We start from the raw sequence: 12,530 nt of genomic DNA, 5'->3' as shown, positions 1-12,530 counted from the left end.
AATTTTCATTTTTTTCTTAGGGTTTCACTTACTGTTATACTTCTGTGAAGTTACTGAATCAATCAAAAAGTTAAAAGATGTTTTATGTAAGAGCAGAAAAAGAACATAACTTTCTAATCAAAGTAAAGACAGAAAAGGACAGTTGTATTAGTTCCAGTTCTGAAGAAATAGATTACCAAATAACCGTATATAGTCATCTTTAAGCATGTTGTGACAACTTCCCAATGTTGCCTGTTACCTTGGGCTCTTGAGGTATTTAGCATCTACTTTTTTCCATATAGACACTGGTAGAAAGTGCATTTTAAAATTCTCTATCACTTTAGCCTACCATATATATATATATATTTTAGATCTAAGATAGGACGTTCAAGACAGTTTTAATGTAATTCTAAAAGTACTCCAATAATGTTAACCACTGGTTTTTATACTTACCTAGTTAGTACCTTCACATAAGTTGTTCATTTAGTCTAGTGCTGGAATTAATTTGAATTAAATTTAATTTGGCTTTGCCCATATGCAAGATATAAAAATGAAAACTAAAGGAAGAATTATATGTATTATAAAGTATTGCACTTGAGTTCACTGCAATAACACATCATGATTTAATTTACCTGAGGATAATCCTGATTCATAGGAATAATAGGTAAGATTTGCTCTTTTATTTCAGCTAATTGAATGCCTTTGAAAATGTATTCATGTTTTAACTTAGAATTGTATATTTTCTGAATAATTCTTAAATGCATCTGTAAACTTCAGTCCTAAGAAGTTTCTATCAATATCTCCCTACACAAAAATTGCTGTTGTTTTCTTGAAGAATCATGCTTAAACTACTGCATTATCTTAACCATACAGAATAATCACTTGACCAATTCTCAAAGTAGCCACATAATTTTGATTAGTATTCTTTGCTCTTGAAGAAATGACTGTGGCTTTCCAAAGAACACTGCTGGTCCTCCCTGTAAAGGATTACTAGTATAATTTCTTTAAAATGATTGTTTGAATAATTTCAGTTAGTACTGTACAATCATGCTTAAAAGAACTATCTTCAATGATTACATATTTTCAATAGATCTTTCAAAAGAATGATACATTTTTATGCCTTCATTCTGTGCACTGTTCACACTATAAACTTTATTGGGTAAGAATTCCACATGGAGTACACTGCTGAATATACAGGCTTTGATTTTTGTAGGGAAACTGCCTCCTGATTTGATGTACAACATAACATCCCAGTGTGAACACTGGGTATGACTTTGGGGACCGCAGTGTACTCTTTCAGAACAAAGATAAAAGTGCAAATATGCGTTTGATATTCCACAGTCAGGATGTTTGGAGGCCATCAAGTCCCTTAAGATCTAATCCTTCTTTTCTCTGGCTCCAAATTTTCCATTGTACTTCATTTTACCAGGACGAGGTCAAAAGTAACAGCTGTGTCCTCCACTGGACTCAGCCACATTTCCAGGCTTTGTTTTCAGTTGTAACGGATAATGGAATGTTTATGCAGATGGAATTTAAACACACTGAATATACACATTCATGAAAAATGATTGAAGAATCACAGCTTGGTAATGTCATCAGTTTTGTGGTGTTACGTATAAGCTATGGTGACTGTTCATATCTAAGTTACTACAAGTAAAGAGCAAAGGAGCAGTGTCTGTCAGAGGTCCATTCAGGTGGGGAGAGACTGTGTAACTGCTGCTGCCACAGCCAGTCATGGTGCCGTACCAGCCCAAACCTTGTGAATTTGATAAACTGCAAAAAAGGGGCAAAAAAGGACTGTGATCAGGATATAATAACTCATGTTGGCACTTCTAGTTTTGAATGAATTATGTTCTTCACCAAATAATGGCTTTCTACAAAATTCAATAACATATCTAATATCCTTGATTCTGTATCACATATTAGAAAAGAATGAATAAATACCATTCAAAATTAGTAGAACTTAATTATCAGATAATAATAGTAACATAGTGCTTATTATGTCCTGGTCTTTATTCTAGGACATACATATGTATGTTTACACACATATGCACTCAGCCTTCACAGCAATCCTATCAGAGAGGTTCTATTATTATCCCTATTTTACAGATGAAAAACAGACAAAAAATTGAGGTTAAGTAACTTGTCCAGATGAAGTGAGGATTATAGAAAATGCTGTATCAAACTCAAAGCATTATTTAGTGTGCATTAAGGCTTTCTCTGCACTGATACCAAAGCTAATGGGATGGACTTGTAATGATTTCGGAACAAGGAGGGCACTGAAGATTTCTTTTGGAAGCTAGCCTTCCCAGGTTTTATTTAGGGCTTCCCTGTGCATTCTGAACAGCACAGTAGACATGGAAACACATATAATAGTATTTCTTCTCTGCTCACCAACCCCCATCAGCTGTGATCTAACAAGGGATCCTGAAATGAAAGGGTGCCGTTTTACCCCCAAAGGCATTTCTCAAATAAAGGTAATATATGGACTTAGGAGCAGATGATAATTCTTTATAATACAGGTCTCATCATGGGTTTAACACCTACTGTTCTATGTGCCAATGTTAAATGATCTTATTTATTGATATATATCAGCAAATCACCCTTTTCATACTTGGGTTAAAGCTTTTTTTTTTTTTTTTAATCTATGTTGGTACTAATTCAGTGCAACTACCTTCCTTCTCTTGAACTTCCCAGTCTTGGCAAGTCATCATCACTATCATATCGTCTCGGATTGTCGAAGAAGTATGCTCTGGAACTATAACTGTGACTGTTTATCATGCCAGCAGGTGCCTGTGAACAGAGTAGTAGATAGAATATGAAGATTTACTTTTCAACTAAGAAAGGAGGCTGAGTCCATAATCCTTTTTAGTCTTTGCCAAAAATAGAAAATCAATATAAATGTTCTGTTATTTTTTAAAATAAGGAGAACAGGCATTAGGTAATGTTATGATATCATACCAAATTCTGGTTTAATCTCTGTGCCCGGAAAAACAGTACCACTGACCACGCTGGCACATGTTCCCACAGAAAGAGGACCATTCCAAATACAATATACTCTTCTCCACTTATGTCTTTTACATGAGCCTGTGAATAGAATATGGTCGAGCAGTTTTAAAATCAGTCTTACAGGTAAGGAATCACCCTCCACAAACAACTTGCTTCAGGTAGGGTAAGTTAAAAGATCAACTTAAAGCACATAGAACTCTTAAATTAATTTTCCATATTTTATGGCTTCTCATGTAATGATATTTATCCTTTAAAGATCATAAAATGCTTTGATGTTAAGTAGAATAAAGAGGTATTAACTTTATCAACACATCAATTTATGAAAATATTTTTAATACATGGGTAGTGGTATGGGTGGTTTAGGTCCCATAGTCTGAGGAGGGTTATAAATGAGACTACAGGTTCCAGCTGCTCCAAAGGCAAAATAATCGCACTTACCCTGAGTTACACCTGTAGAGAAATGTAACATGCAAGTCGCTCAGCTCTGTTACTATTTAAAAACATGCTTTTGGGCTTAAATTCCATGTTGAATTTGTTTCTATTCTAATAGATGTGGGGAAAAAGAAATGGGAAAAGGAGTGAAGGGAATCTGCCACACGGAACCAAATGTGAAAATTCCTTCTTTGAAAGATAATTAAAATCCTGATAAAATAGCATTCCAGGATGCTTAAATTCAGTCAAAGTTAAATTAATATAAATAAAGATATGACATGCACCTAGGTCAGACTACTTCTAGCAGAAGGATGGAGAATGCTGGGAGGTCAAATATGCATAACAAGGGTCCCAGGAGTCACTACAGAAAACACCTAGATACCCAAGGAACTATGAATGTGCACCGATTTTCAAGACTGATAATGCCAAATTTTCATAAAAGTCATACATCTAAAACTGAACCAAGTATTTAGATTATATGTAGTTCTTGGGTAAGAGAGAATTCATTTCATCATAGCAAATTAAAGACATAACCACATTTACTAGCTAATGACAGAATATCAACTTATGAATAGATACTTAAACACTATCCTTTACAAATTAGTAAAATAGATTTATGACCAATAGATTTAATATACTGTTGATATTATTCACAAAAAGAAAAGAAAATACTACTTTGGGAGAAATTCTTTCTGAAGAATGATTTCAATTGCTACATATGAATGAGAATTTTTAAACACAGAACTTTGAAGTATGATTACTGATAGTGGCTAGAGATTCCATAAAAGTGTTTGTAAGTCAAACACTTAAAACATTCTCCTAGTCAGGCTAATTTCATTATCATACACTTAGATTTGCAATACATGCTAGGTTCTTACCTTATCTGAAAGATTATCCCAGCCGTAATTAAATGGACTTTCTAATGTATCCTGAGAAATGATGATCACCACCAAATTATAACATGCTCTTGAAGAGTACAGAAGAATGACCACAGAGCCTACGACAACAGTCTGGCATAGAGACATACCCTAAAAGAAATAAAAGTCATCATCACAACAGCCTGCACATTTATCATGGTATATATTGTCCATATACAATATAGTCACCTCTTGCAATGCACCCCTAGAAAACACTGAGTGAGTGCCAGTTGAAATCAACTCTTGATTATCATGCTTTACAATTCCTATTTTTAGAACCACTTGTGTTTCAACTACCCTGTTAATACATATAAGTTCTTTGTCAACTTGCCCAGCAGCAGCTGGAGGAAGATTTTGTTTGGCCAAGGTTACCTTACTCCCTTAAGTAATATATGAATAAAGAAGTTGGCCAATGATCGATGTTAATCAGAGAGGTAGTTTAGGCCCAATGAGAAAAGAATGGGAAATAGAAACATTAGTCCATTTGATACACTTAATTTCCAATAAGAAGCAAAATTAGAATAGAAATACAATTTCTGTACTATTTGCTTTGTTCTATTAGAGTTGATGTTAATCCTCTGTTGATATTGTTATGTTGATGACAAAATGATGCAGGCACCCAAATGCACTTTCAAATCCAAAATATTTTAACGCTAAAGCTTTCACCATTTCCTGAAATATAGAAAGAAAGCCTTATATAACAGTGGTTATAACACTGGTTATAATAGTGGTTGTCAACTGGAGTGTGTATATTGGAGAAGGGTGTGGTGACCACTTTTGCAGATTCTTAACCTAAAATATTTGAATACAGTTGGTTTCCTTTGTAATCCTTTTTATTTTAAAGACATTATTCTAAAAAATAACACAATTGCCAAACATATGTTGTGAAAAACACCTAATACGGTGTTTTAGAAGTTTGTGTTTTAATGTCACAATGATTAAGCGGAAATGATGGCATTCACCACACAAGGGCCAGGGCTGCTGGAAGACTGACAATTTATAGGAGAGTTCTCCACATAAGAGAATTATCTGACCTTCATAACTTCCCCAAGTCCTCTTGGACATTTATGAAGATGAAAAACTTATCCATAATGATCTGAGCCAGAACCTACATCTGTTTTATAAACAAAGATTATGCTTGTATAGTTTTAAATAGGGGCCAACATATCCAGAAACACACATAACATGTAAATTGAGGGAAATTTGTCCTTTGTTTTTTGTTCAGACCTTTATCAAGAACAGTCAAATATTTCAGAAAGGCATGAAAGTGGCAGCAATACTGCTTGTGGTATACAGCGCAAAAGCTACACACCTGTAACAGTCTGCATTTATAGTCTCATTCACAACTTCTGTGCGTAGATACAAGCATCCGACCACTGTGGCAGACCCTCAAATCTACACAGTCGAATATTTATTAATTACTTTCCTTTTATTTTCTCATTATATTATAATTAGGGCAATTGCACTGAATTTTTGAAGTTATGTGTGTTAAACAATCTATTAATTTCAGCATAGAAATAGGTTATTAAAATTTATGAGACGGTTTCAATGAGTTTTGTAGGATTGAGAAACATTATTATAACTGACATCCTCATAAGAACAACACATTTTTAGAGGTGAATGAGAAGAAAGCAAACTTAAAGGTTAAATATATCTTGAAAGATTTTGGGATAGCAACAGCCTATCTTCTCTGAGCTAACCCACTATTACAGCAAAAAGTATGTGTGAAAATAAAATCCTAGCAAGATTAAATTTTTTAATCAAGACTAAGCTTTTGTACAATGTGCATTTTTACTGTGTATATTTATTATGAATCATAAAAATGTTGCTAATAAAAAGCTAATCTGAAAGCAATCCAGTTTCCATTTTAAAAGTACTATATTATTACAGAAAAGTTAAGTAACAAGAAAAGTTGGAATGCTGTAAGCATTATCATCCTTTAATATAACCATAAGTAAATTTATAGTCACTGCTAAAAGAAATACTATGAGTGCTAAAAGTAATACTATGACTGCTCTTATAATATGGAGTTTCTCTACTTACACTTGTAAATATTACCAAAAACTGCAAAGAAGTATGAGCAAAGAATAGTATCAGAGCAATTAACAAAGCAAAATTGCAGGCAAATTGCACACATATAATAGAGAAAGAAGTCCACCAATTTAGAAAACAAATTAAGATTCTCCCCACAAAATATAGGGTCATAAAATAAAATATAAGGATTCAGCCATATGGAAAGTGCTGTTGGGAAGCTACAGAAAATTTTTCTAAATTGAATAGTCATGACAAACAATTCCACTCAGGAGCAATCCTCAAAGAATGATTCTCCCTTCCTCTACCTCAGACACCTACATACCACTGTTTTAGAAATTTCCACACTTGACAAGTAAAGAAGAGTTAGACCTCAGTCCAGTATACTTACCATTAACTAGAGTTCAGTATTTGTTTATAGGTACTTTCAGGACACAGATATGTAGAAACCTGAACTTACCATTCACTGAGTTTTGACAACTGGTGTATACAAATAAAGAACATTACCATCACTCTCGAATGTTCTCTGACATCCGTTCCCCACCAGCCAGCCCCTCAGACACAAATATTCCCCTGCTTTTGTTTTTACCACAACTTAGTTCTGCTTACTCTAGAACTTCACATAAATGGAATTATAGAATATGAACTCTTGTGTAGGTATCACTCACTCAGCATAATATTGTGAGATTCATCCATGTTGTTGGATGTATCAGTAGTTAGGTCTTTACACTGCTGAGGTGAACAATTAGGGTGACCAACTCCTGGTTTGCTCAAAAGTTTCCTAGTTAAAAAAACTTTCCTAGTTTTAGCACTGAAAGTCATGTATTCCAGAAATCCTTTGAGTCCCTGGCAAACCAGGACAGTTAACCCCAATAATTCCACTGTATAATTACATGAATTTGTTTATACGAGAATTTGTTTATTCACTTTTCCTGTTGATAGACTGTTTCTGTGAATGTTCTTACTCAGATCTTTTTGTGGACATATTCTTTCACTTTTCTTGGGTAAATACCTCAGATTGGAATTGCTGGGTCATGTGATAGGTTTAAGTTCAGCTGTATAAGAAACTGTGAGATCTTTCCCCAAAATGGATGTACAATTTTATATTTCCAACAAAATATGAGAGTTCCAGTTGTTCCAATTCCTAGATAACATTTGGAGTTGTCAATCTCTTTAATTTTAACCATGCTGTGGATATTTTGGTTTTAATTTGCATTTCCTCAGATGACTAACGATACTTTGTTGGCCATTTGTACATCTTCTTTTTGAAAAGTCTGCTCATATCTCTGACCATTTTTAAATTGGTCTGTCTTTTTAAAATTTATTGAGTTGTAGACAGTCCCTCCATCTACTGGAAATGATTCCTTGTCAGATGTATGCATCGCAAATATTTTCTTAAAGTCTGTGGTTTGCCTTAGCATTTTCTTAGTCTTGCCTTTTGATGGGAAAATTTAATTTTAATTAAGTCTAATTTATTATTATTATTTTGTGATTACTTTCAATGACCTGCTTAAGGGATCTTCTAAAGGAAATTAGTCCTGAATATTCATTGGAAGGACTGATGCTGAAGCTGAAACTCCAATACTTTGGCCACCCGATGCGAAAACTGACTCATTGCAAAAGACCCTGATACTGGGAAAGATTGAAGGCAGGAGGAGAAGGGGATGATAGGGAATGAGATGGTTGGATAGTATCACTGACTCAATGGACATGAGTTTGAGCAAGCTCCAGGAGTTGGTGATGGACAGGATAGCCCAGCGTGCTGCAGTCCATGGGGTCGCAGAGAGTCAGACATGACTGAATGACTGAACTGAACTGAAGAGATCTTTGCCTGTATCCAAATTGTAAAGATAATCACTTACGTTTAGTTTTAAAAGCTTTAGGCTTTTTTGAATTATATTTAAATTTGTGACCCATTTTGAATTTTTGTGTGTACATGAGATGCAGCTAGAGGTTCATTTTATTTCATGTGGATATCCAGTTGTTCCAGCACCACTAGCTTTCCCTTTGAATTGTTTTAGCACCTTTGTCAAAAATCCAGACTATTTAAGTGTGGATTGTTTCCAGGCTCTCTATTATGTTTGTCTTTGTCTTAATTACTATGGTTTTACACTAAGTTTCAAAGTCATGTGGTCTAACTCTTCTTTTTCAGAACTACCTTCTGCATTGTTCACTACAATAACCATTTTATTGATAGATCTTTTATGCAGAAATGTCATCTTAAAAACTGTTTCTTCTAGTCCATAAATAATGGTCTTCAATGATTTAGATCTTTAATTTCTCTCAGCAATATGTAGTCATTTTCAGTATAGAGGTATTGCTTTCTTTTTGCAAAATTGATTCCTAAGTATTTTGGGTTTTTTTATGCTATAGAATTGCTTTTTGAATTTAATTTTCAAACTGATTATACCTTGTATATATGAAAATCATGTGATTTTGCATTTTGACTTTGTATCCTGAGCACTTGCTATATTCATGATTCCTTGGGATGCTCTACTTAAACAACCATGTTATCTGCAATTAGAGACAGTTGTGGTTTTTTTTTTTTGATGGGCTAGGTGGTTTTTTAAAAAATATTAATTTATTTTAATTGGAGTATAATTAGTTTACAATATCGTGATGGTGTTTGCCATACATCAACATGAATCGGCCACAGGTATACTTGTGTCCCCCCATCCTGAATCCCCTTCCCACCTCCCTCCCCACCCTATCCCTCTGGGTTGTCCTATTATACAGAGTGAATTAAGTCAGAAAGAGAAAGTTAAATACTGCATATTAATGCATGCATATATATGGAATTTAGAAAGATGGAACTGAAGATCCTATATGCAGGGCAGCAAAGGAGTCATAGACATAAAAAAGTTTTACTTCTTAATTTCTAATTTTATACCTTGTTTTTGTTTTATTGGACTGTTGAATAGAAATGGTGAGAACAGACTTCCTTGCTTTGTTACCAACCTTAAGGGTAAAACATTCAATACTTCCAGTGTGACACAGATTGCAGGTTTTTTAGAGATGTCTTTTATCAGATTGAGGAACATTCCTTCTATTACCTATTGGCTTAAAGTTTCATTGTGGTTATTTTTAAATCATGATGGGTGCTGAATTTTGCCAGATGTTTTTGCTACATCTATTCAAATGATTATTTATCTTTTCTCCTTTGTTCTCTCAATATAGTGAATTACATTGACTGATTTTCAAATGTTAAACCAATGTTGCTAGATTCTGTATCTCTAAGTATAAGAGATTACGTGTGTGTGCTCAGTCACTTCAGTCGTGTCCAACTCTGTGAGACCCTATGGACTGTAGCCTGCCATGCTCCTCTATCCATGGGGTTTTCCTGGCATGAATATTGCAGTGGGTTGCCTTGCCCTCTTCCAGGGGATCTTCCTAACCCAGGGACTGAACCTACATCTCCTGAAGCTCATTAATTGGGACTGAGCATAGGGCGCTAAAAGCTCCAACTATGATTGTGGGGACTTTTATCCCTTTGTTTCTTACTACCTGGTAAGTTCCTCCTCTTTATTCCTACTATTTGGCTTTATATACACATCTATTATTTTTATGTGTTTGATGAACTGTACCTCTTTATATTTGATAATATTCTTTGCTTAACTTTTATATCTGGTAATACCCTTTGTCTTGACAATTCTTGTGCTTAATATTAAAGTGCCTTCTTACACTTATTGAATGAATAGTATATTAGCTTTCTTGTTCAACTTATGTCTATCTTTATATTTAAAGTGCCTTCTGGAAGTCAGAGTATAGATGGGTCTTGTTATTTTTTTAATTCATTTTGACAGTCTCTACCTTTTAACAGGAGTGTTTAGTCCATTAACATTTAATACAATTAGTGACATGTCTAAATTTAGGTCTTACATTTTACTCCTTGCATATTTATTTGTTGTTCCTCTATCCATTATTTTCTGCATCTTTTGGTTAATTGAATATCTTTTAGAACTCCATTTTATCTATTGAACTTTTAACTATACTTTTCTATTCTTTATTGTTTTCTTTTTGCCTTAAGTGGTTGCTCTAGGGCAGCAGTCCTTTAAGTGTGGTCCTGGGATTTTAAAAATCAAAATCAAGATGATTAAAAACAAGAGTACTAAGTTGTTACTTGCCTAATATATTTTCATTCTCTTTTGTATATGCAGCAGAGTCTTCCAGAGGCTTTATGATACGCGATGGCATCAACACTCTATGTGCATGTGTGTTCTTATGTTTCCTATTAATAGATTCCTAATAGAATAGATTCAGGGTACAAATACATTCATTTTCAGAGATTAAGTCAGCTTGTTCTCTGTATCTTTACTGGGTTCTTGTTAATTTTCTTTAGTTATACCTGATATATCTGCTAGAACCTCACTATTATCAAAGGTTTATATTCTTTTTTGGCAATGCCCATAACATGGCATGTGGGTTCCTAGTTACCAACCAGGGATCAAACCCATACCCCCTGCAGCGGAAGCATGGAGTTTTACCCCCCAGACCATCAGGGAAATCTCCAAACAAGTAGTTATTCTGAAATCCTAGAAGAAAAGAAGAGAAAGGGGGACTTCCCTGGTAATTCAGTGGTTAGGACTTGATGTTTTCACTGCTGTGGCCTGGGTTCAATCTCAGGTAGGGGAACTAAGATCCAGCAAGCCACAGGGTGCAGGCAAAAGAAAAAAAAATGGAATGAAATCCTAAATATTTCCTTGTATCTACATGGCAGCACAACAAGAATAGGTACAATTAATAGGTTTGTTTCATAATATTTAAGCATTTAAATAAAAGCTTAAAATATTAAACATTAAACTCATTTTAGAAATTAATCACACTTTACTCTAAAATGAAAAATTATAATTCTTTTCATATTTAAAAATGGATTATTGGCTTAGGAATGGGGACTTATCTTTTTACTGGTACAAAGTTTCAGTATGGGGTGATAAAGATGATCTGGAGAGGGCCAGTGGTGATGGTTACACAACAATGTAAATGTACTTTATGTCCCCGAACTGTACATTTAAAAATGGTTAAAATGGTAAATTTTATGTTATGTATATTCATTAGAATAACAAATATTTTTCTCTACACACAGCTCCTCTGTTTACTTCTAAGATACTGAGAAAGTTGAAAGTGTTAGAATTCTATGACTCAGTGAAGAAAGAAATCTATATAAAGTAACTGGGTGAAACTGATTTCCTGTTTTATCAAATGAAATGCAATGAGAACTACCTTTCAATAAGTTTTATAAATGTTAATAATTTACCTTATTGTCTTTTGTGACAGAACATTATGTCCAAGTTAAGCTGCAGCATCATTTTGAGATCAATCATTCAGAGATTAAAGCAAAACAATTGTAATTGTAAATGTAGGTGTGGTGAGCATTTAAATACCACAAATTGTTTTTATAGCTTTGCAAACTGAAATTAAAAAACCACTCAGGCATTTTATAGGCTAAGTTGTTATACTGCATTGGGTGGCAAACCAATCACAATAGCTGAGAGACTAGTAAAGCCTTGAAAAGTTAACATTGCTGAATGCCTCCTGGATGAAACATGCATTACCATTTTCCAAGACAGAAATTCACTGATTCAAAGATTTAACTAAAAACACAGCGATTTAATGTCTTATCAATAGATGTGTTACTATTTTTGCCTTAAAAATAAATAAATCTGATATAGCAGGACTAATTTTGTTTGTATTCATCTGGTGTCAGCACCAACATATCATACAAGAAGATACTCTTATGTCAATGCCTGAGAAGTAGTATTGAAACATTCAAAGTGTTGAAAATTCTTCTGACTATTTATCCTGGGCCAATTGCACTGATAATCTCACTAATGATACAGAAACAGTCGAGGGTATATTTATCCTGGGCCAATTGCACTGATAATCTCACTAATGATACAGAAACAGTCGAGGGTAAAACTGGGCTGTAGCACAAATCAATGCAGTGGTACCAAACAGTATTGTGTTCTTTACTACTATGCACTCCCAGTGAAAAAAGAAAGTTCATTTAAGAATATCCCTAATGAAATAGTGAAAATATTTATTAAGTACTGACCCCACAGTACCTATCTATTTAATATTCTGCATGATGAGATAAGATACGCACTGAAGTAATTCTGCTGTGTACTGAAGCACAGCAGTTGTCTTGAGGAGAAGCACTTATGT

At 34.1% G+C, this 12,530-nt stretch overlaps 1 protein-coding gene across 1 annotated transcript in view; it reads right to left on the bottom strand.

Moving 5' to 3' along the window:
* The window catches only part of GPR137C (G protein-coupled receptor 137C), a 55,358-nt gene continuing 43,172 nt past the window's right edge, over positions 345 to 12,530 (bottom strand). The window contains exons 4-7 of the mRNA XM_018053663.1: positions 4,299 to 4,448; positions 2,941 to 3,066; positions 2,654 to 2,772; positions 345 to 1,752 (exon numbers count right to left, since the gene is read on the bottom strand). Of these exons, the coding sequence (XP_017909152.1) occupies positions 1,575 to 1,752; positions 2,654 to 2,772; positions 2,941 to 3,066; positions 4,299 to 4,448 (573 nt within the window). The 3' untranslated portion in view covers positions 345 to 1,574. The remainder of the gene's footprint in view (positions 1,753 to 2,653; positions 2,773 to 2,940; positions 3,067 to 4,298; positions 4,449 to 12,530) is intronic.

This window comes from Capra hircus, chromosome 10, assembly GCF_001704415.2.
Source record: "Capra hircus breed San Clemente chromosome 10, ASM170441v1, whole genome shotgun sequence".
Classification (NCBI taxonomy): Eukaryota; Metazoa; Chordata; class Mammalia; order Artiodactyla; family Bovidae; genus Capra; species Capra hircus.
The sequence above is the reverse complement of the archived record's forward strand: the minus strand, read 5'-3'. Positions and strand labels throughout refer to the sequence as shown.